The following is a 26374-nucleotide window of genomic DNA, read 5'->3' as shown; positions in this document are numbered from 1 at the left end:
GTTGAGTCTTTAATGTGACTCTCTGACTGACACAGAGCACAGTCTGGCCCTATTGAAGTGTGTTCTCTCCATTCACCTACTGTACTGTACTGTACTGTGCTGGACAGCTTTGTTGTCGCTAGGTCTAATTGTTCTGCCAATCCTACAACAGAACACACAATGCATCAAAGTAAGCAGTGTAGTAGAATAAAGGGGTTTCCTCACAACGTAGTAGGCAGTGTTTCAGAAGGTAGGGCCGGCGGCCACCTGTTTGCGGTTGTTCGATCCCCTGCTTCCTCCTGGCCTGCATGCTGAAATGTCCTAGTTCAGGGGTCTTCCGCTCTTCCAGGCCAAGGACCCCTTAGTTGAGAGAGCTTGTAGAATTCTGCTATTTTTGGCTATTGTTCCCCTCAGAATAGGCGTTCTACGGTTCATGTGGTTAATGTAAAAAAAACAAAAAGGTTCCAATCACACAAAGATTTTGCGGCAGTATATATATATAATATTGATATTCTCATCATCAATATCGAGGTAGTTGGTCAAAACTATATCATGATATTAGATTTTGTCTACAGCAGCACAGCCCTAATGCATTCCAATTGACGTTTACAACGTGAAAATCTGTCTGCATTTTTATCATTTCTTTTTTGTGTGTACACTTTTGTAATACTATACTATATAATAGGAACGTGTGCGGGTGCTTGCGTAACTCTATCCTGGTCAGAGCCTAGGTAGAGTTTACACAGAGTTCATTTTGATATCACACTACGCCATGCCTTTTCATCACAACCTCCACTGTACTGTAGGTTTATTTCCACAAGAAAGTAGAAACTACTGTACTACTGTACGCTGTCACTCCATCAGCACCGAACCTGTCTGCTTCTTTCTTCTGTCTCACTTCTGATAATGACATCAGTGTGTAGGTGCATGCGTGTGCACGCGGCTCTCATGCAGGTATGATTGAAAGACTCAGCACTCAGGTTAGAAAGGCTTCCTCCAGGCTGTAGTCAAAGGTACAGCCGACCTCGGAAATGAACACCTCTCTAAGGTTTTCATTTACAACAAAGACATCAGGGGTTTTAGCGGAAATGTTAGAGAACACAGAGTCATCACTACGCAGGCTAAACATGCTTGGCTTCACAGTAGAATGCTTATACAGCAGTACACACACACACACACACACACACACACACACACACACACACACACACACACACACACACACACACACACACACACACACACACACACACAGTAAATTATGAATCTGTCATTGAATAATGTATAATGTGAGTTTTTATACAGGCAAAGAGCCCTACAGGACAGGCTATAGGTTATTATTCAACGTGTGTGTGTGTGTGTGTGTGTGTGTGTGTGTGTGTGTGTGTGTGTGTGTGTGTGTGCGTGTGCGTGTGTGAACAACTATGTAATTGTCATACTCTGCAGTGTCTGCACAACCTTATTTGTAAAGTATTTGGTTAACTAATAGCAATATACAGCCTATAGGTGTGCTTTAATAACTCATTTTTGCCTTCTGGTCCAAACGCCCTCCTCGCCCTCCTTTTATATACTGTACATTGATTACGGTTACTGTGTTCTCTACGTGCTCGTAACACTCCGATTCGGGTGCGATAAAACAGGAAGAAAATTCCGCTGACTTATGCTGTCTATGGGAACGCAATACTTCTTTTTGGATCAAAACCAGCTTGTTTTTTGCCTCATTTCTGTAAACGATACAAACTGTATGTTTTGGGTGAATTAAATTACATTTGTTACTTATAGATTATTCACTTCCTGATTTTCGGGAAACGGCTTTCAAAATAATATAGGGTCCCTCGTAGAAAATGTGAGTGAGTTAAATCTAAGCACATCATTATGAACCCTAGCATTTCTTTTCTGGCTGCAAACATTCTGCTGAAAATAGCCGATGAACAAGTTTGGAACAGGTTGTGAGGTTGTAGAGGCACTGAGGCAGTGGCTCAGGAGGTAGAGCGACCAGAATCGGAAGGTTCCCGCCGGTTCAATCCCCGGCACACCCTGAGTTAGTGTCAGAGTGTCCTTAGACCGTTAAATGCTCCCAATGAGCAGGGTGGTACCTTGCATGGTTTCCTCTGCCAACGGTTTGTGAATCTGTAATTGCAAAAGGTGCACCAAAAGAATATGCACCATTTAGATCGGTTATTCTCACCCAAGTGATTTGGTGTAGAGGAGTGAAAAAGAAGTGGACCAAGTAAAGTATAGATCTTTGTGTGTCCCCGATCAACTAAGTACAGTATGTACAGTATGTAGGTAGAATGTAAGTGTTCAAGTAGGAAAGACACAAATTATGCCTGAGGGACAACAAACCTTTTATACACACACTTTTATACTTTCAGATTATTGTTTTATTGTCCCTCCCTTCAGACATCCCTTTAATCTTTTCTTTCCATTCCCACCATCAGTTCAACAAAGAGAACCTGTGTTTTTGTTTTGAGGAGTTGCTATTGCAACAACTTCTGTGTGTGTCTCTGTAGGGTCATTCATCATCTGACTATGGGGCCATCATTGTCACGTTCCATTACTAAATATGAGCATTTATGCAACTTCAATATCACCTAAGCACCTCAGTGGCATGGCATAATAATTGTAATAATAATAATAATAAAGTGGATATCTTTGTTACAATGCTGCAGTAAAGCAGAGTGTGAGCCTTTTAAAAGCATAAAATATAGCTTAAAGGACAACTTTGGTTTCTTTCAATTTCAATCAAGGTTCATGTTTTAAGTTGTAAAAGACAAGTGTTCATTTTTTTTCATTTGCTGCGGGGGCATTCGACAAGTGGTTAAATATGTATTTTTTATACTAACTTTTACGCCGATTTCTTTATCATAATATTTACTATAGTCCTACTAGACGCCAGGAAATTACATCTGGCCACAAAAGATCACAGGATCTATTGAATGTGAAGAGGGAGGTACTGCTCCCATACTGGGCTCAATTGTCAGTTTGTCACCTCCACATTCAGTAGATCCTGTGAGCTTTTGTGGTCAGATGTCATTTCCTGGGGTCTAGCAAGGACTGTATAAAGAGGACAGGAAGCGAAGACCGTAAGGGCGCCGCCATGTTGATCACATGGTGCTCCATGGAAGGAAAGAAACATGCGCAGTTGAGACCAGGAAGTTGGACATGCATATGGCACAAATGGCCCAGCAGATGGCGTGAGGTGATTAAAGACCTTGCTGAAAGTAGGGACGCTTGTATCTCACTCTTCTGCCAGCCTATATGCTGAAGCCAGCTTGGCTCAGTGCTCACCATGAACGGACTGACTGAGACAGCCGTGTCATGATCAGTGCAACTATAATATATCTATATAATTTGTATGTAATACAGTGGTTTTCAACTTTTGCCTGTTGATCAGTCCGTTCATGGTGAGCACTGAGCCAAGCTGGCTTCAGCATATAGGCTGGCAGAAGAGTGAGAAATAACAAGCGTCCCTACTTTCAGCAAGGTCTTTAATCACCTCACGCCATCTGCTGGGCCATTTGTGCCATATGCATGTCCAACTTCTTGGTCTCAACTGCGCATGTTTCTTTCCTTCCATGGAGCACCATGTGATCAACATGGCGGCGCCCTTACGGTCTTCGCTTCTTGTCCTCTTTAGACAGTCCTTGGGGTCTAGTAGGATCAGGATGATGGTAAATCATTATAAAGAAATCGCTAAAATCGCTAAACACTCTTCTTTTACTTTCTCTAATAACAACCTAATTCTTAAGACATCTTAAGTTTACTTAATCCTTTATTGGCGAGGCGGGTTAGAGCGGGTTAAATAAAGCAATGAAGCATAATGGGATTTAACTTGTCCTCCTGCGAGGAAGTTTGGTAATCATGCGTCTGCCCTACCGTGTTGTGGAGCTGCATGCTTAGCTGGGCTTCATGGCTATTTACATTCACTGACGTTGTCATCACCAATAAATCCAAAAAGCCCACATTTTCGCATATGAGGGGGGTGAAGAAAGGACAGGTTCTCAAGCACACGCAATCCACGTGCACAGTTGACGTGCACCGTGAGAATACATGGGCTTCAAAATAAAAGCAATGCGGTTTTAGTCCACCCATAAGGTAATGAAAGTATGTTTTATTTTCTAATTATCAAGTTATCTTTCGCGGGCCGGTCAGAGTCAGCCCGTGCAGGGGCCGTACAATGCCCAGGTCTGACCTAAAACATGAATCTTGGTAGAAAAAAAAACAAAGTTGTCCTTTAAGCGATGCAGGTAAAAGACTACGCTCATGCCATATCGCAATATTATGATATGCAGACTCCCAGACAATAATCTAATCACATAATACATTTTCTTGTTATTATATTGGTTCTTTCGGGTGGAAACCAACCATGTCCCAATCTGTTACTTACAAAAAGCAATGGTTGCAGATCTACAAGCTCAAAATGAGCTTGCAGATCGGTCCCTGGAAGTTCCAGACCCACAGGACCCACAGTTGCACCACTCAAAAAAAACCCTACAAAAACGTAATAATAAATACATATGGAGATAAGAAGAGGTTAAATATATTACCCAGATATCTTTGATCTCATTGGGACTTCCTGGTAGACTGTGCTACAGTAGCTCGCCCCATCTGCCATTGTGTGTAGAAGGAAACCTGATCTGTGGTGACTCATAGCTGATGCTGCTGCTACACACACTGCACCTTAGTGTAATCGAGCACATTGATTTGTTCTGCTCCCTGTTCTCTCATTGAAGTCTGAGGCCTACAGCACCAGACAGGACCGTTCATTGATATTAGCCAGGAAGAAACAGTGGCTTATACGAGCTTATTGTATACGCTAAATTATACAAGGTTTCAAAGAAGGAGGCCATGCCTTTTAGTGTTCATTTTGGTTTCCTTTTGGCTCCTGCACCTCACCCAACCAAGTATTCTGGCAGATGAGATGAGCGGTGGGTTCTGACATGAGTTTATTTTAAATATTAATGTTATCTTATCATTAGAATCTTAGTGTTTTGCCAATTATTTATGGGCTCACTGACAATTCCATCATGGTTCACCAGGAGCTCCCCAGGCCACAGGTTGGTTGCTATATTGATGACCAGGGGATAGTGGTCTACTCTGGAGTGAAGGGTCTACTCTAGACTGTCTCTTAGAACATGATGAATTAATTTAATTGAATTGATTCCCAGTAGGGGAAGCTGGCTGCCATGAACGAACAAGCCACTGCTTTAGTTTGTATCAGCTGCTAAATGGTGCATTTATATAGCGCCTTTATCCAAGGCGCTTTACATAGATTGTGCATCAATTCACCCATTCACACACACACACGTCATGACACATGTATACACCGATGGCGGCGGAAACCATGCAAGGCACCAACAACCAGCACATCAGGAGCAATTAGGGGTTCAGAGTCTTGCTCAAGGACAGTTCGACACTAACTCTGGGGGAGCCCGGGCTCGAGCTGGCAACCTTGCGGTTCCCATCCAGCCACTCTACACCTGAGCCACCGCCGCCGGTAATGTTATGTTCTAAAATGTACCGTGTGCGCTGCTTTGTCTGCGTTGCTGTTAATGCAGAGGAGAGAGAGAGAGAGTTGCGTGTGGATGAAATATCTCTGCATCCATCCATGGCTGTACTCTATGTGAATGTGTTTGTTTGCTCTGAGGTTTGTTTGGACAGTAGAATGTGCACAGCTCAGCCAATACAGCTTCTCTCATCAATATCGCAGCGCTCCAGGAACAGTTGGTGCTCCTTGTGGGTCAATATCAGGGTTGGTGGTAGGTGGTAGCATGCAGGCACTGCACACACGGGACGGGGGTACATGGCTCGGTTTGTTTGCTTTCCCTACCCTTTCTATGCTTTCTATGAGTGCACATGTGTGATAACATTCTCATGGCACTCAGCATGTCACCCTCGACATAATATGGCCCTTGGGGAAGGCTAATTGGGGAACCCAGCTGCAACAGAGATTTATTCCATTTGGGCTGTGGGCGTGCTTAGTGTCTGATTTAACATATACTTGCTTGTATTGGTTTCTCCCGATAAATCATGATATATAATATATTTGTGTTGAAATTCTTTATTGGAAATAACCCCTTGAGATGAACCATCTCGCTTTCAAGGGGATCCAGAGATACAAAATACATACTAAAACATAGACACACGCGCACACACACACACACACACACACACAGGGGCGGTGGCGGTGGCTCAGGGGTAGAGTGCCTGGATGGGAACCGCAAGGTTGCCAGTTCAAACCCGGGCTCCCCCATAGTTACTGTCGAAGTGTCCTTGAGCAAGACACTGAACCCCTAATTGCTCCCGATGTGCTAGTTGGTGCCTTGCATGGTTTCCGCTGCCATCGGTGTATGAATGGGTGAATGTAATGCACAATCTATGTAAAGCGCCTTGGATAAAGGCGCTATATAAATGCACCATTTACCATTTATTTACCACACACACACACACACACACACACACACACACACACACTGTACACTCACTTAGCTAATGAGCTCTCTCTCCCCCCACAAACCAACACTCCTGACAGGCTGTCACGATTAAGACATTTTACTTGACGATTAATTGTCGCTAAAATAATTGATTCGTGATTTCTGTCATTGAACATTTTGAATACATTTATGTTTGGCTTTTAGGCATCGTCAACAGAAAGTGCACAGCAGATGTGACAAATAATTTAATAACTTTAGAATAGTGGAAATAGACAATCTAGAAATTTGTAAATCGGCTATTTTTACTGTTTGAAAATATAAAATATGATATGGATATGATTTTGCACATTATGACGATTATGGACAAAATTATGTGTTAATTGTGATGCGCCGATTATGTGATAATTGTGACAGATCTAGCTCCAGCAGAGCCATGCTGTAAAAAGGGAAACCCATTCTTCCTTTACAAACAGGCATCATACATTGTGAATTTATGAGTTTGACCTTGGAGATTATATTCGGGGCAACACTGCTGAATGTCAGATAATTGCTTGTTAATAAATTGATTCCACCTGCCTGCTGCCTGCACAGCGTTAAACATTTTGCCTATTCTGCAGCTATAGTTAACAAGATAAATTGCACATAGGCAGGCTATACCATATGCCTACAAAAGTATAAAAAGAGGAATTAGAAACAGTGAAAACGGGTCGTTTATCGAGGAATATGGACAGTAAAATTTCCACCCAAGAAGACGAGGTGAATCCAGTCCATGCTACTGCACCTCGCAGAGAGACCTGCCTGTGAGGGATGGACGGACAACAGTGGCTGCGGGCCTATATTATACTAATCTATTCTACACTACACCATATTATAGTAACAATAATGCAGATCATCCGTTTTTTCCTTGTCTTTCCAGATTGGTAAATCACTATCACTACTACATTTATATTTGTTCTCCGAAAATAGCTCATCTACAAGCTCATGCATGGCCTGCAGATCGGCTATTTTCGGAGAAGAGATTTATAGACATGGAACAAGGTTGCCTGTAATTAGTCTTGCAGAGTTGCTCACTTCTGCCACCTGCTGGCCAAACAGTGGAAGTCACAGAAAGGAACATTAAGTAACACCCCACACACACTGCTTTTTAACTCCACCAGGACAAAGGCCATCTGTGTGCGTGTGAGTGTGGAGCTAATCTTGACAAACCCACCGGACTGATCAGCGCCAAACTTGTTTTTGTTGTTGCCTGCAGCCAGTATAGATAGGCCAAGGAAGACAGTATAACTTCCCACGCTTGTAGCCAATGATGGCAGGAGGAAACAAGTGTACTGTAGGTCATTGAGAGTTTGTAAATAGAAGGAGCCTGAGGTCTTTATTGCATGTGCGAGAACAACAAAGCATGCTGTTGTGTTACTAGAATCAGCAGCAAAGGTCCTGTGACCGTGTCAACAGTGTGAAGCCATGTATGTGCCAGCGGCGGGTGTAACGGCTGTGCTAACGTGTGTGCTTGTTTAGGGGAGGGAGGGGCGGGGGGGGTTCTAATGAGCTGTGACCGTTCATGATTCCCAAGGTCAGTTGTTCTCAAAATGTTTCATCCCAAAATTATATATGTATTTGGCCACAGGCGACCATTTTTGTGCCAGGGCCCTCCAGAAGAGACGATTTGTCAAATGTTTTTACACGCTGTGAGCTTATACATCTGCTCTTTTCGAATAGCCAGTGTGTTTAAAATGATTGTGATGCTAATATTAGCACATTTTGCTGGGTCCCCGGACCTCATTTTGAGAACCAACGGCCTACTTTACACCTGTAAACCTGTCACAGGGGTGTGACAACGTGTGACAATAAAGTGAAGTTGAAGTTTGATACAAAAGCTGCTTTTTTTTTGAACATCTGTCCTAGAAAGTTTCTGTGGCGTGCCTCTCACACCTGGCAACTATTTTCACAACCGTGGGGCTTTTAGCATCCAGGGTGACCTAAAATCTGTGATCTTAAATTCCCAACCCCTTCACATTACCAGCACCTATTTTATAGCCCTACTTCATGTCGCATTGCGTTTTTTCACTTGATATTATGCTATTTTCGGCAAGTGGTGTCGTTGTACGACAAAATATTAACAAACTAGGCCAGGGGTCTTCAACAGGGACCTCTGGGTCCTCAGAATGACTATACAGGAGGGCCGCCAAATCTTTGTGTGATATTATTATTAATATTTCTATTAATAATCTGAGCTTGTTATTGCTATTTTTGGCAAAGAGGTTTCGGGTATAGGCTAGAGGGGAAAAAAAGAGGGAAAAAAATGCTAAATGGTTTACTGCATTCATATAGTAGGCACTTTACAACGTGTGTGCATAACATCGCCCATTCACACACATTCATACGCCAATGCCGGAGGAAACTATGCAAGGCACCAACCTGCTCATTGAGAGCAATTAGGGGTTCAGTGTATTGCTCAAGGACACTTTGACACCAACTCAGGGGAGCCTGTGATCGAACTGTCGCTCTACCTCCTGAGCTCAGAGCTGAAGGTCAAATGTTAAGTATTGAGGGTTCAAGATGTTAAATGTCATACACATTAACATGACTCCAACATATTAATTAGATCACTTGAAATCGGCAGCAACAATATCTTATTTTAGGCACATATACCGGTAGATATGCAAGCCTCATCATAGCTCCTTACCCTGAGTTGCTGATGTTGGCACTAACTAATTAACTAATTAACTAATTAAACACCTCCAGCAGCAACAAGCTGTTCATGGAGATTAGCATGTCCCAACATTATCTCTGCATGACACAATTACTAATCCACATCTGTGTGTGTGTGTGTGTGTGTGTGTGTGTGTGTGTGTGTGTGTGTGTGTGTGTGTGTGTGGGGCGCATGAAATCGGCAGCAACAATATCTTATTTTACGCACATACCTGTACATGAGCCGGATACAGGGATACAGACCCTAGGCTATGACGCAATTCGGCTTTCCCGTTTCGCAGAGAAACTGTTTTGCAGAGAAGCTAATGCTAAGACTCAATAATGCTAGCAACCGTTCTCCAGAAATGTATACTTAATATTGTAATCGCGATGCAAAATCAGTAATGATCTCCGAACCTCGTCGATCTGATCATGGCCAAAAATGGAAAACCTTCTTATATCGAGATAACACGCCTTAGAACGAGTATACCCGTCCTGAGCACCACGCATTTTTATTTGATAGGACGAGAACTGTAAATACTCTAATAATAGTATCCTGTGCACGCTGGGCTACGATATTTGCCTCAGTCACTGCACCATGGTTTTGATCAAAACGGCAATGTTCTGTCTTCATTTTTAACCTAGCATCTCGTTTGGAATATAAAAGCTTCTAGAGAGACATGTGCCTCATCTGTTTGGCACTATTGCGCCATTTTGAAACACAGTGAAACGCGCAGTGGTTGAAAAATCTGAAGGATACCAACGACGTAAAGAAGTAGGAGTGGCGAATATAATTGAAGCGTCAGTTCACTTTCGCTTCAGTACACCGTCAGAATAATGAGCTGTCGGACTAATGACACGGCGCCACCACAACCTCAGGTGTGCGTTACCGTTCCTGCTAACATAATCTAGCAACCAGAATACACTGACAGTATATGTATATATTCTTTATATTCCGTATACAGAATATACAGAACGTACAATATAAAGCTGTGTATACTATATTTGTGAGCAAGGATTATGCAGTCATCTCACAGAGTGAATTATCACAGCCATTGTTTCAACTTAACTGCAAAAACATCAAGCAGGCCTAACTCTCTCACTCCTGCACCATGGTGCTGCATGTCATTATAACGCTCGTTAGCTTAAGCACAGGACACCCATTGTCACTCCTCCCTGCAGCTGAATACAAGCTTAACCGCAGGCCTGTTCGTTCGCTAGTTCCTTGGCTTCTGGAATACATATGCACACAAAGAAACACAACACATTGTTATATTTCCATCTGGTCCCTCTCCATGTGACTACTTTTAGTTCTCCCTGGTGACCTGTATCTCATTTTGAATCAGCTTCTCACTTTAAGTGAGAAGGAACATAATGTGAAAAGGGAAAATTGGGAAATTCTCATTGTCGGACAGTAGAGGGTGCTGCTGTTCTTCTAACATTGCTCTGCCAGTGGTGAAAATTATAATTTTGTGACTGTGAAATGTGAATGCTCCTTCTTCCCTGCAGTAGCATGCAGGAATTACTAGTTGGCCAGGTGAAAATCGGAAAGCAGCAAGAACACATTGAAACGTTATTAAAGAAAATATAAAAAAACTGTTTTTTGTCACAATATTGGTTAACTATAGCTACTTAGATTATAGGATACTTATATTATTATATAATGGTGATTATTATTCAGACCTTCAGTTAAATCTCTCTCAAACGCTAGGAGACACAGACTTTCTAGGCGAGAGGTTGTCATTGTAGTTCTGCGTGCACTTTTTACTCTTTGTACACTAGAAAACAGGCGTTCATTTGGTCATTGGCAGTGTAATTAGTGCCCTTAAGAAGTAATGTACAAATCCTTGTCTCTAAACTGCCTCCCCCTGGCCAGCCGGGGGAAAGGAACTGGTTGGAATAACGTGTTCCTTCCACGCGCTACGTCCAACTAGGGAAACTTCCCCCTGTCAAGTGTAAAGGAGCAACTTGGACACTGAAGGAAGCATGAGTTCAAGTCCGTTGCTCTCCCCATGTCCCCCATATATGGGGACTAGGTTGGCGGAGGGTGTGTAGAGCCCAGGATCACATTAGATAATTGGCACAGGGGTGACAGAAAGATTTTGTCTCTTTCTTCTTTATCGCTGTTTTCAAGGACAGGCGATATTGCGACTTGGACAGACGGCGGCCTGGCCTGGTATGGCCTTACTGTGAATATGCCTCTGCTCCCCTGACCCCTCTACACAATTAAATCAGTCGTTCATTCATGATGACAGACGGTAGACAACGTGTGTGCTATGATATCACTCTCCATTAATTAATTATGGATGTGTTTAATATATCGTCTTTGTCTGGTGGAAACCTCATATGTTTAAAACTCGTACTTTTCACGATTCAAATGAAAAAATGGCAGATCTACAAGCTCAAAACGCACCACGTTTCGATGATCAGTTCCACTGTTGTATGATCAATGTATGGGGATAAAAAGTTTGAATATAAAGTTTGAGATAAGAGGTCTCTGCCCGACAGCAACTATATGTGTAATGACGTGATGACGATGAGAAGAACGATGATGCGATACACATGACATTTGCAGTGGCACAGTGCCATAGCCAATACGATGTGAGATTGCATACTAACCTGTGAAGTTGATCCAGGGAATGTATCTTCACCAGATGCGAGGACTCAGACCAGTCTCTTGTGCTCTGTCAGGCTTCAGGCCTAAGTTCTTTCAGGCCTCGGTTACCCGCCATGTCATTGAGTTGGGCTGCATAGAAACCTTTTTGCTACTACAGCTGCCAGCACCGACTCGGCTGCGACTTCTGAATCGCTGGTCCTCCACACCCTCCTGTCTAGCATCAGGGTCTTGTTGAACTCTGCAGTGTTGTTAGCTCTGCTGTCACGTGTTGCGTCTCTTCCCTTTCCAGGCTGTGGCCTTGGACTTGGCCCCCACAGTGTCTGTGTGACCCGTGGGAGCCTGGTAGACAGACCCCTTAGAGCAGTGGTTCCCAAACCTAGTTTGACTAGGCCAGGACCCAAACTAGTCAAAACAGCTGTCATTTTATTTATGACATGCCATAACAGGACTGCTGTAAAGTGATCGTTCATGTATCCACAGCCAAACATTTCTTCCAAAAAGTCCATGGTATGTTGCAGATGGATTGTAGAAATAAATCAATAACTGTTTATATTTTCTGCCAGGGACCTCCAGAAGTAAAGATTTTAGTAAAAAATAGTTTGCTTTAATATTTCCATCATACATTTTCACAATTTTCAAACATACCGTACTGTAGGACAGGGGTCTTCAACCATTTTGAAAGGAAGTGCCATGTTTTTTATTTTGTATAGTCAGTGTGCCATGTCAACATTCATTTTTAACCTATACTCGGTGAGTATAGGTTAATGCCATCAGGTAGGCGGTATGAGGTCCACGCGTGCAAATATAATACAAGCATTCCTTTGTCCCTCTGTCAATTAACCGTGTCCTTGCAGAGTGCAGACAGGGTAGGGGTAGAAGGTTTTGAGGTGGTGCTAATAGGTATGTTTTTATTTAGAAGCTGTTCGAGTCACTGTGTAGTGTGTACCTCTATTGTCTTGTATTGTATTGTATTGTAATTGTATTTATGTATGCTGCAGTGTGGGTCTTTGTGTCCAAGACAAATTTCTCCCCCGGGAGGCAAAATAAAGTAATTGATCAACCTTGAAGCCGATGGGCTTTTTTGGATTCATCCTTTTGGCAGACCTTGTATGGTACAGTACTTCCCTGTACTTGTCCATGCAAACTCTTTAAAAAAAAGTAAGAACTCTCGGCCAAAGGTCTGAAAAGGCACTGCCGAAGTTCTGAATGATGTAAAATTGTTCTTCTCGCCTTACCCTAAGCCCAACAAAAGTTCAGACGTTGGTTTGGAGTCTTGTGGCTGCTGCAGCTAGCCTTTATCCATTCCTCCATTAGTGAGGTGAAAGGGCATAAGGAAAGCAATCAAAGCATTACGTCAGCCATTTTGTGCAGTGCACTGCGGCGCTATTAAGTGTTGCCTGTACACCTACAAGTCCTACATGTGTGAGAAAATCCATTTAAAAAATGTCATGGCTAATAAAACATCCACCTCACGCGGAGGCATAGGTCAGCGTGAGGGGGCAAAGATCACTCCATCCATCAATTAAACACACACACACACACACACACACACACACACACACACACACACACACACTTAGCTAATGAGCTCTCTCGCTCTCTCTCCCCCCACAGACCAACACGCTAACTCACACTTTGGTTTATGCCTTACTGGTGCCATGCTGCTTGTAGACACAGATATACCGTGACAGTGCTGTGGAATGCATAGTCAATGTTATTTCACGCCTTGGTTGGTCAATCATTGAATTCAGCGGTCTATTATTTTGGAATAATGACTGCTAAACTCAATAATAACAGACCACTGTGTTAATCAAAGGCTCAGAGCAGCTGCTCATATCAATCTGTGTTGCTTGCTTGTGTGCGGTATATCCAACATGGCAGCCATGTAAACAAACACACAATGTCATTTACAGCTAAACATTGCTCTCATGAATGTTTTTGAAAACATTTTGAACTGAAGCAGTAACCAAATATCGACTCTAACACTTCCCATTGTCTTCCAGGGCCGGGCGAGCGCTATGCACTGGACAAACCCGGCATTATAGAATAGAATTATATACTATATATTCACTGAAATCCTTTTTGGCTTTTTCATTAAACATTTCCTTTATTTTGTTACTTTGGTCAATGTATTAATTTCTTTAATAAGTGGGATACTCAAAGGGTAGAGGGTTATTGTTGAGAAATAAACCCTTTCTCTATAATGACCTGCTCCCCATTGATTATCCCATGCATAATGCTCCCATGCATGATGAACCAGTGGTTTTCAATGTAATGGGTCCCGGTATCCATGGGTGGATTTTTAGTAGCCTGGCTAATAAGCCAGACTAATATCACACTGGCAATTATTTTTGCCATCGGCTGATTCGTGTCTGTCTTTAGCCAGGCTAGTCTTTTAGATGGGTCCCAGGGACATTGTGTTGAGTCCTACTTCAACTACGTTAGAGTACAGTATTCAGTACTGTATTGAATCCCAGGACCCCCGGAGGGTGACATGATTGCGTCCTTTCTCAATTTAGTGAGTCTAAGGATAGGATGCAGGCTATTTGCATTTTCAAATAGCCAAAATAAAGGACCACTTCACCACTTTTCAACCTATGGCTTCATAATAGTGGTCCTCACTAATGATCATGTTAAAATAGCACTTTGTTATTACTCGGTCTGTGTCTCATGTAGGAGAGCTATGGGCTGCCATAATTCATTGTCAATGAGCGGTACTCTTAACTTGAAAGACTGTTGGCTGGAAGCCTCTGAGTCAGGGCGTAAAAGCAGCGTGATTCCGAGATATTTATGTTCTAAGTTGCTGTGTCCCCCTGGGGGCGACTTTTGTGCCACTGAACCGATATAAGCAGTAAGGACTGAGCTGTTGCCAGACCTCGTTGGAGGACACAAAACAAGCAACATCTTAGACTTGAGTCTTAGTCTGAAGTTGTTATGCAAGCTAGCAGTTATTCAGTATGGTCTGGAGCAATCTGAACTCCCACATGACTCCCAATCAGGTGGGAACTGACAGTCATGAGTCCACTAAACAAACAAACAAAACAAAAATAAAATACGATGATCCTCTGGCACAGATTCATAAACCACAGATCACCTACACAGTCCATAATGCATGGCTATTTTACAGGGGAATGAGAATGCTTCATGTGTCCTGCACCAATTAGCACTTTTCAACTGATGTTTGTGATCAACAAGGATACCCTGTTAAAGTTTGATGTTCCAATAGTTTTTTGTTTAACAGTGAATAATAATAATAATAATAATGTGCCAGGGACCCCCATACAAGATTTGTGCTGTTAAAATGTTTTTAAAAGATATTCCAAATATTTCACATTCTTTCAGAACTTTGTTAAAATAGCCGATCTACAAGCCCACAACGCCTCAGATCTGGTAGTTTCAAAAAGCCAATTATGTAAACTGTGCTCGTGTGGATTATTAGTAGTTTCTTTCAGGCTTGTTTTCTTGGAAGTTGGATGCCTTTGGATATTCTATTGCAAAATCTGGCAACGTTAGTCCATACAGCACTGAATCCTGCCGGTCAGGCCTGAGGCTAGCAGTATGCCAGTCAATCTGGATGCATCGCCTCACCGCTCCACCGGGGGGCAGCGCTGAACACTGTCTGCCTGCACACACACACACACACACTGATGACCTGACTGATGCTGAACACAAAGAGCACAGTCACCACCAGAGCAGCATCCTTCACTGCACGCGCACACACACAGTCACACACACACACACACACACACACACACACACACACACACACACACACACACACACACACACACTTGCGCAATATACTTGCACACGTGTATCAATATTGATTGATGACTGAATGTTATAATCAGATATGTGTGACTAAGCGCATGTGCATAAAACTACTATACATTATGTGCCTGCACGTGATGGTATGGGAGCGTGTGTGTGTGTGTGTGTGTGTGTGTGTGTGTGTGTGTGTGTGTGTGTGTGCAGCATCCATCAGGCAATGTGGAGAAGTAGGCCGCTTATACATAGCTTCTAGCAGCCTCAATAGCAGCTCCTGAAATATATCCGCTGGCGAGAGAGAGAGTCTTCTCTCTCTCTCTCTCTCTCTCTCTCTCTCTCTCTCTCTCCCCTACCATAGTCCTCTCTGTCCTCTCCTTTCTTTGAGAATTGAAGCATACTAGTCTCAGAAGATATCTGTGTGTGTGTGTGTGTGTGTGTGGGGGGGGGGGGGGGGGGGGGGGGGGAGAGTCTCTCTCTCTCTCTCTCTCTCTTCACAGTAACGTGACTTCAGGATCGTACCACTGTTTCATGCGTACGGGGGTTGGGGGGTCGGTGGGGTGAACAGATACCCGCTTCCGTGGGCAGCGCTCCTAGCTAGGGCACCCTGAGGTCGGACCCCCCTCTGGGTGTGTGTGTGTGTGTGTGTGTGCGTGCTGCGTGCGGGGTAAGCGTGTTTGAGCCCCCCAGGGATTCAGTGAGGAATGACGCTCATGTCTGGATGCATTGCTGCTCCACATTGCTCTGTGGTTCCCTCTCCCCCTGTTGGCCCACATGCACTTAGAACCAGGACAATGGCTTGGCTCAGATACAGTATATCAGCCTAATGTAGCCCCCTTTATGTGAGGAAATGAGAACTCTGTGTAGCGACCGAGAGAAAGGGCATCGTGTGTGTGTGTGTGTGTGTGTGTGTGTGTGTGTGTGTGTGTGTGTGTGTGTGTGTGTGTGTGTGTGTGTGTGTGTGTGTGTGTGTGTGTGTGTGTGTGTGTGTGTGTGTGTGAGACGTGTGTGTGTGGTTCAGGTGGTTAAAGCTGTCTGCTACAGCGTGTTTATTACAGTATATTTGACACACTGTCATGTCATTATTCCAAAGCCTATCATGGTTTGTTTGAGATGCGTGTAAGCCATCGGATTCCTTTCATTTTCTGCATGTGCAGATATGAAAATCAACTTGCACAGACTTGACATTTTCTTCAGATTTCAGTGTAGGTAATCCAACCACCAATGCTATTTTTTTTGTCCAAGTTACATTATGCTTTGTTTTCATGCATTGTGATGCAAGTGTATTTAAGTTCAGCCCAAAATGCATCAACAGAGCATCAAATATTACACATTAATACAGGTCAATATGAACAGCTTAAAGGGGGAATGGAAAAAAACGCTGGTAGTGTAAGACATCTCCTTTCAAAGCTAAATAAAATCTCCACATGTGAGTGACCCTTCAGATAGATCTTTCAGACCAATGAATTCAATATTGATTTTCAAAATAACGTATTAACATTACTCACCGTGATGTTTAGCCAACATTGACTCTGCCCACGCTTGGTTACGTTCCAATGGAAATGTAAACATTTGCGAGATGTAAAAAAAAAAACGAAGCCCTTACCAGAACAATGGTGTGTATTTAGAGTTATAGGGTCTGGTATAATAACGGCCCAAGCTGTGAACACACAATGACATGATGACGCTTTGATGTCAGGAATGTATTACTATAACAAGTCGTCTGACCCTGTTTTATCCTAACTTGCATATTTGCACTGTGAAATATCCTTTTTAATGTACAATGCTCTCAGCGGTTCAGTCTGTGTCTCTTCATAGTGGAATGTACTGTATGGGTGACTAGTCAGTAACAGTAACCTTAGAATGCCCTGGGCCGCGCACATGAGCACACACACACACACACAGACGCATGCGCGCACACACACACACACACACACACACACACACACACACACACACACACACAGAGTCACGGACGCGCGCACACACATGCACAGGCTAATATTGAGGTCAGGATAAGAGGCATAGAGAGAAATGGAGTGAAACAACTGCCCCCCCACCCCCACCCCCCCATCACGTTGCCCCCTCTGGCTACCTGTCTGTCTCTGTTGTTCACTCACATAGAAACACATCCATCTGCCAAAACAATGAGTAGGGAGAGACACACAGACACACACACACAGAATCAGTGGTGTCGTTTTGAAAATAGCATGAAATGGCTAGAGGCTGGCGAAAAGAAAAGAAAATGGAACCGCTTAAGCCCTATTTAAATATTAGCGAAAATAGCCGCTCTCCAAGCTCACAATTTTGGAAAACTATCGACATTTGAAAGATGACATGAACATGTTTTCCTATAATGACACGTGCCACATGTAAAGATGGACAGGCTGGATTGATAACGAGCAGTAACGATCTAGAATGAATGCCATATTCAACACAGGTGGAGAAAAATAACAGCGCGTCGGAAAATGGGGTGCATGAGAAAAGGGAAGAGAAGAGGGAGGATGGCTGGAGAAGAGAAGAGAACGGGGGCAAGTCAGTGCGCCGTTGCCCTGAGAGACAGGATGTCATATAGGAGAGGGAGAGAGAGAGGGAGGTACTAAAGGCACTGTGCAGAATCATAAGAGGGAGAGAAGAAGGAGGTGGGGGGGAGGGGGGTTGGTTGAGCACGCCTCAAGGAGAGAGGCAGTCATTTTGTCATTGGTGTGCGAGGCTGACACCCCTCTCGCTGCACGCACAGTGGAACAGGCCGACTTCTCTCTGCTCTGGGGCTCTGTTGTTGTGCAGAGCTGCAGAAAGGCCTGATAGAGCCAGCTACACACACACCACAGAGAGAGAGAAGGAGAGAGAGAGAGAGAGAGAGAGAGAGAGAGACACCGGATCGAGTGTGGGAGCCTGTGTGCTCATTTCATCACCCGGCTCAACCAGCCAAGCAGCAAGACAGACGAGAGAAAGACAAGCACGGACGGACGGACGGACAGACAGACAGACAGACAGACAGAGAGACAGACAGGCAGGCAGACGAGAAGAATCCAGAAGAAGGCCGTCGCCTCCTTCACTGATAGGAAGGGCTGAGGGGGAGAAAAAGGGAAAGTGCAGGGATAGATAGCGCGGAGGTTGAAGGAGGAGACTCCAGGAAGGAAGGAGAGGAAGAGAGAGAGAGGACAGAGAGGCTGCCGGGGCTTGAGGAGGGGCGGCCGACTGACGTTGCTGCTGCTGCTGCTGCTCTGTGTTTTGGCTCTCGCACTCATGCACGTGCACACGCACGCACAAACGCACGCGTGCGCGCTGCTCCCATTCTATTCTCCCCTTTGCAGTGTCCTCCATCCTATCTGATCCAGAGGACAGGACACACAGAGAGAGAGGGATAGAGAGAGATAGAGAGAGAGAGGGAGACAAGAGAGGCGGAGGGGAGGCAGCAGAAGCAGAGAGAGGGGGCTCTCCCCCTCCTCTCTTCAACCAGACACTCGGCAGAGAGAGAGAGAGAGAGAGAGAAGAGGAGGAAGAAGAAGAGGTCGAGGAGGAAGAGACAGCAGCAGCATTGTGGGGTGGTGTGTGTGGTTCCTTCGCTGTCTGCCTGTGGTCCCTAGCTGGGCCAGCGAGCCGAGCGGCTGACAGCCTCCGCTCATGTCCGTGAACTCGGAGAAATCCTCGTCCCCCGAAAGGTAACGAAAACGCTGCCTCCATTCCTCCTCTCCTCTCCATCCCTGTGTGTGTGTGTGTGTGTGTGTGTGTGTGTGTGTGTGTGTGTGTGTGTGTGTGTGGGCGTGCACGCGCGTGTTTGCCTCCGCTGAGTGTGTGCATCTGTCTGCGTGCCGCTCTCTTTCTCTACACATCTCTTATTTCATCTACTCATCTCTCTCATCCCTTTCCGTCCCTCTCCGTCTCCGTCTCTCTCTGTTGTGTCTCTCTGTTCATCATTGCCTGTGTTTGTCTTATAAGAGCTGTTCTCTTCCCTTCCTCTCTCTATTGTCTGGGTTCACACTCGGAGCAGGCTGACAGTATGGAGGAAACAACGCAGCGCGTCCAACAAACCGCATGGTGTGCCGTAACATTTTAGGTCAAATATGGTGCGCTACAATACAACAACAGCTGCATGCCCGTGAACATGCACATGCACATGCACATACTGTACACATACGCATGCACGCATGCACGTACGCACACACAGACACACACACACACACACACACACACACACACACACACACACACAATTGATATTGACTCTCGGGGATATTGCAGCTCTGCATTTCATGTGTCTACTGAAAAACAGCGACAACACAACACACACACACACACACACACAGACACACACACAGACACTTACACACACACACACGCACGCATATCTACAAGTATGGTATTTCTTCTTTACAAGTTGAGCTTTCATTGTGATACAGATGAATGAGAACTTCATCTTAGAAGTGCCATCGAATTGATTGATTGATAATTGATGCAAACGGTACAGGGTACAGTAAAGCACATTTGGTCCAAATGGACAGCACCGAAGAAAGACCTTGCAGGCTTGTTTCCATTCGGGTCCCATGCATTAATTCACAATAACAATAATAACACCAATTGAAATATCTCAAAAAACATTAATGTTTTTTTAATGTACAGATTGGAATATGAATTAGAGGGGGGGAAGTGGGGGGACCAATATTTAACACACAACATAATATTATGCTCTGGAAATGCGTGCAGCCCACCTATCTCAGATGGGTGGGCTGAGAACACTTTATAGATGTTCAAGTGGACCCTCATCCAGAAAATAGTTTGATTTGATTTAGATGCAGCCTCAGTGCATAGTGTTTAGCTGAAACAATGGCCGCTCTGGTATCCTGGCTTATCTTAACGACACATTCAGACGTAGTTCAGGAACCCAGGGGGCTGCTCGTCATCGTCAAATGAACGGCAAATGTCAACCATGTCAAAGTCAATTTGGGAAGAAAAACAAAACAAAACAATGATGCGTAGACTAGCAGTCCCAGAGAGTCAGCCAAACCTTATTACAGCCTGTAGCTAATTGACAATGTGCACACGGGGTGTACACATGTAGCACGCACACGCACACTCAGCGCATGTCTGGAACAGGTGTGCTGCATGCAGAAGGAAAGCTACACAACACACATGGAGTCAGTTAGAAAGGGTATCTTATATCAACATATCCTACAGCATCATACCCCCTCCTCGAGGGTTACAATTCTGACTCAATGAGACGGCTGTGGGTTCCAATAATTCTCAAACTTCGTATCCTGCCTTTCTCCACACAAACATCCTCACAATTACAACTAGACTTTACCAAAGACAGAAAGCGTTAGCTTTATTATCCAAACCAGATATATATTCATATATTCAGCTCATATATTCAGCTATTAGTGTAGCTTTTCGTCTTACACAGACATTCAACTCCCATTGAGAATTTACGTCATATGTGGAAGAGCAAATTGGCTATTTTCGTCCTATACACAAAAATGTAATTCCCATTGACAATGAATGGAGAATTTACGCCATGATGATGTACGATGATACGAGTGCCCCAAACCGCCAAACTGCACCAATGAAACCCCTTGCAACTGCCATTGGGGATAATGGTTGCTAGTAGTCGCATGTTGCAAGGAGTTGCGAGTAGTTGCATTGCTGTGGTTTGGCCTTAAGATATTAACACTTTCCCTGCGGAACATGCTAAACCCGACTTTTGTTTTTATATGTTTAATTCACCGTTTTTGATACCTTTTAGGACATACATGGTTTCCGTTGGACACAACCCGGTGACTCCACGCGTTTGGATCACATGAATGGAAAAAAAAACACTGACTGAGAAGTGTTGTTTCAGATCGCGGTGGTAGAATATTTTTGCATTGGACTCAATTTCCCAGAAGCCCTAGCAGCCCAGAGCATGGGTTGATTTCCGGTTTCGTCATCATAAGGTGGCGGCCTCGTCACCAGGTCTGCGACAAATACGCAGTTTCTTTTTAATTATTAAAATACAGTGAATTAAACACATAAAACAAATAGTGGGTTTAGCGTATTAAGCGGAGTCGATCGGTTGATTAAACAATTTAAAGCCCTCAAAGTGTTAAGACAACACAATGTATTCAATGAATCAACATCGCATACATACTACACACCAGTGCAGTACCCATTGTCCGCAGGTATTAATGTTCTACGACGTCAGTACCTGTTCATTATCGTCATTCGTGGAGTGACAGCATGGCTCGGTTCCGGAGAAGCGCTGATCCCACCGACTTCACACGTGACTAAATGTGAAGGTGACTGGTTGGACGGTTCTCATGCTCAGACAGACACACAAACAGACACACACACACACACACGTTCGCTGTGATTATAGATAGATTTGCACACTGGGATACCCAGTGTGAGTCCAATCTCCTTTGGCACCCACCGTACCACGCTTTTCCTCTCAAGCATGTAAATATAGAAAGAGATTATAGTGTCATGGACTGGAAGGTGATCGTTGGGCAGACTGCATGACTCAGGTGTCCACTGATGCTGTGCCAAGTGGGAGCGGTGCCGAGCCCGGTGCCAAGACGATGCCTAGCGCAGTGGCAGGTATATTGGACTGGCAGACACACTCAGAAGACGATGCCTAGCGCAGTGGCAGGTATATTGGACTGGCAGACACACTCAGAAGATGCAGGCGGGCACAAGTATAGCACTTGCTAGCGGCGCTTTATGGGCACACAGGAGACTGGCGTTGCAGACACACAGAGCACAGAATGGTGCCGTTGACCACATGAACCCCAGGTTCCCTATTCCAGTGGTTCTTAGACTTTGTCATGTCAAGGACCCCCAAATTGATGTGTATTTTGCCGCAGAACCCCCTCTGAAAAGGTTTTGCAAGAAGAGGATAGCATAGTAGCAGAGCATTCAGTGAAAATACATGGAACGTTCTGCGCACACGACATGTCGCGAACGCAGCACGACTCGTGCACTTGTAGGTCGCCTATTTTCGCTTTTCGGTTAGGATGCCTCCCTAGGGAGCTCCTTGAGGCACGTCCCACTGGGAGGAGGCCCCGGGGCAGACCAAGGTGCAGTTGGAGGACTCACTGGCCTTGGAACGTCTCGAGATCCCCCCGGAGATAGTCACTAATGTTGCTCTGGAGAGGGAAGTCTGGAACACTCTGGTGGAGCTGTTGCCCCCGCGACCCGACTACGGATAAGCGGTTGAAGATGGATGGATGGATGGTTAAATGTAGAAGAACAGACAGGTGGTAGACAAACGCTAGAAAACAAGGTAACATACACTGAATGTAAAGTCATGCAGGCTGGAGGATGTAGACACAGACACTGTCTAGACAAGGTGAAAAGACTTCCACCAGTGGCATAGTGTGTCGTTTGTCTTATGTCACATGCGTACACTCACACACACACACACACACACACACACACACACACACACACACGCACCAAATTTCTTCAGTACAAATAGCTGATCTACAAGCTCACAACAACCTCAAGATCGGACGCTATACAGTATGTTCATAGGGTTAATTTAGTCATTATGTATTTGTAGTCTACTCTATGGTATCTATGATTCAGAATTTTACATTTAAATTCTGAGAACGGTTATCGGCCTCATGAATAGGTTGCCTGTATAATACCCATGTGTCCAGGACTGCCTTTGAATAGCGGCAGCATCAGAACAAACAGAGCAGTTCAGCTGGGGAATCTGCAGCTTTGTGAATACATAATATGAATAGTTTGGCTTAAAAAATGCATTGCTTTTGGCTTGTGTGGGTACCGTATGGACGGCGATTTATTTTCTAGGACATGCATGTATGTTTTGGCTGGTAAAACCTCTTGGCAAAGACTGATGTGCGTGTGCTACTGCTATCTTTAGGGCGTGCTAGCTAGTGTAATGTATCATGTTTAGTATGCTAACAAGCTATAGTGTTTCGGAGAACACAGACACTATAGTTCATCTATCTGTTGGCTGTGTATTTCCCAGCAAAACAGCAGGATCGCTCATACTTTTTCATTATATTTGGGCTCAGTATTGTCAAAACTGAGCCTGTGTTTTGGACATCATTCCAGTCCATATCGGTCCATCTGGACCCGAGGCACACACGTTTTGGAGCAGTGCATGTGGACCAAAGTAGAACTTGCCAATTGGCACTAGCAGCACTATAAACCATTACAAACAGCAAGAGATGGATGGATGGGGATGATGGGAGGGAGCAGGCACACTTTGACACGTTTCTCTTCAAAGATGGATCCTTATTGTATACAGTATGTAACTTGGCAATAGAGGGTATGCGCATGCATCGAGTGAGTGGCAAAGTGAGTTTAATGTTGTTTCATGTAATTTAATGCAATCAGACTTTTTCTGTTTGGATGTATATGGACTGTTAAACCACACCAAAGGGTCGGGTCGGGACGAGACGGTTTTCAAGGTCAACCACAACAATGCAACTCAATGAGTTGCATTGTTGTGGACTTGACCTTGAAACGGTTTTGTCCCAAGGAGTCCGTATTTTGATTTGATTTGATTTGATTTATTTAGAAAAGCAATCATAATACAACATTATACTCAGCGATTCAAGGATTACACAGTCTGAAGACTTATTTCCACTGGGGTCCTCTCACACTGACTGAACGGTATACAATACTTTAAAATACATCACAAATAAATAACAGTACATATACATTACATACACATCACAACAAGTACATCCCTATCCATCCCTCTAAGATGACCCTTTATAGGGGAACCTTTTCCAGTAGCCATTTTTTAGTCTTCTGTTTAAATGTCCTCAAATTGGAGGTCAGTTTAACACTGGATTCCAGGCTATTCCACTGTGTGGCTCCTATATAAATGAATGAGCCTTTGCCCACTTTACTTTTAAAAGCAGGGAGCACCACATCTGCAATACTGGCTCTGGTGAAATGGTGTACCTCGTTTACCTGCCTGAAACATGTTCTTAAAACCTCTCCGTATTTAATTTTATGGACCATGTTTAGTCTAGCCATTGTAACCTTTGATTCTACTGGGAGCCAGTTCAGCTCTCTGAACTGGTTCCTTCCTATGTATATGGGTTCTGGGTTCCATCCCTAGTATAACCCTGATCAGTCTATTTTGAGCTGACCGTACCGGTGCGGTTTGGCACTCTGTAGGCGTTCCCGCATAACTTCTGGGTATGATGATGTCACGTGCATACCCTCTATTGAGAGCCACAGCAGTGATCGATGGAGTGCGTGTGTGCGTGCGCAACTGCGTGTGTCATATCATATGTGATAGTAATCTACTTTTACGTTAATTTGTGTGGTTGTGACTGGGGGTGTCATCTGGAGGATGGGCATGACCTTTGGGCAAGTAGAACATTATCTGATGGGAAAGTACAGCCTCTGAGACCTTAGTGTCAACCCCCGTTGTTGCTGTAGAGGGGACATAAAGAGGGCCGGGGACCCCTTGGGGACTCTTGTAAACAAGACTATAGGGTGCATAATGTAGTGTTATTTTTTAAAGAGAGAATGTAAAAGTGTATTGCTTACGTTGGATGTCACAGCTGAGAGCTTATCTTAACGTGTCCAGTGTGAGCAGGTGTAAACCTGCATGTAATGGTTGTTGGGAAAATGCATATGGACCAGTGTTGTTTTTGTCGACTAAAACTAAGACGAAAAATGTTCATCGACTACCTTTTTTAACTGACTGAAAAACTAAGCTATGATGACTAAAACTAAGACTAAATGTATTGACAATTTCGTCAACAGATAAAAACTGGACTAAAATGTTAGGAAGGGACTAGTGGACAAGAGATCCAGTATAAGTCATTTTACACTTGGTTGCATGCTGAAAATAGCAGATAGCAGATCTGCAAGCTCACAGCGCGTCGCAGCGCGACATGTAAAATCATTACGACGGCATAAAATCCATTTTAGTCGACTAAAATCTTATGACGTTTAGTCGACTGGATAGCCATACATGGAGAAGACTGGATCATCACCTAGATCTGCATATATGGAGCCGGCCAGCAATCTGACCTCAAATCCCTTAGATCTCCATATATGGAACTGACCTGTTCTGACATTCCATTATGTTGATCCTCCCCCACCCATCCTTCCGCTTCGATGTCTCCCTTTTGACTGATACCTGTCCATTCAAACTCTAGACGGGCCTGCCCCCCCCCCCCCCCCCCCCCCCACACACCCTGCAAGAGGATCTGTTAATCTGTTCTTTTTGCACAGAGCCTAAACATGACATCAGTGCCTGGTGATGTTCCACAGCCATGGCAGTTGGCAGGCCTGGAAGGTCTAAATGCCAGGTCAGGTCAGGAAGGCCAGCAAATAATTAATATTACTTGAACGTTGAGGATGATTTCGTTTTTAGTCCAGTATAGTGAAAACGTGTGCGTGTGTGCGAGCGTGCGCCGAACACACATACAGTACATACAAAATGAATAAATTCATGTATTGTATTGGCAAATGTACAATCTCATACTACAGTCTCACATTCAGTCCTGGACTAATAAACAAAGTGACAGTTTGAAGCAGGGATCACGTTGTGAATCACATGAGCATTCATTCACATTACAAGTTTTATTGTATGTTTCACCACAACGTTTAATTTCATTCAAAATCAATTTCCGTTGGACTCTTACTGGCTTTGTTTTTACTCTTATATAATAATATAATATGTCTTAATGAAATTAAATACTACTACTACTAACAATCTAAATATTAATATATTGAACTTAATTGATCTTTATTTTGGGTCCACACTTTTGTACACGCACGCACAGTGTACACACAGAGCTTGTAGATAGGCTATTTTTGGCGACAGTTCCCCCTAGAATTGGAATGCTAACAAAAGTGGCATTTTGAGTTTTAAGCATATCTTGATTATGGGGTTGGCGAAAGGGCC

General features: G+C 44.0%; 1 protein-coding gene across 2 annotated transcripts in view; it reads left to right on the top strand.

Moving 5' to 3' along the window:
* LOC308313770 (SRSF protein kinase 2-like) overlaps window positions 1-26374 on the top strand; it is a 93028-nt gene that overhangs the window by 3425 nt on the left and 63229 nt on the right. The window contains exon 1 of one of the 2 annotated variants that reach the window (XM_080761072.1): window positions 18292-19151. The exons of the other annotated variant lie outside the window; for it this stretch is intronic. Coding sequence (XP_080617198.1) covers window positions 19114-19151 — 38 coding nt within the window. The 5' untranslated portion in view covers window positions 18292-19113. Of the gene's footprint in view, window positions 1-18291; window positions 19152-26374 lie in introns of those variants that run through there. 2 annotated transcript variants of the gene reach the window in all.

The sequence above is a fragment of the Protomyctophum bolini genome, assembly GCF_963924005.1.
Source record: "Protomyctophum bolini genome assembly, chromosome: 4".
Classification (NCBI taxonomy): Eukaryota; Metazoa; Chordata; class Actinopteri; order Myctophiformes; family Myctophidae; genus Protomyctophum; species Protomyctophum bolini.
This window is presented reverse-complemented; position numbering and strand designations above follow the sequence as displayed.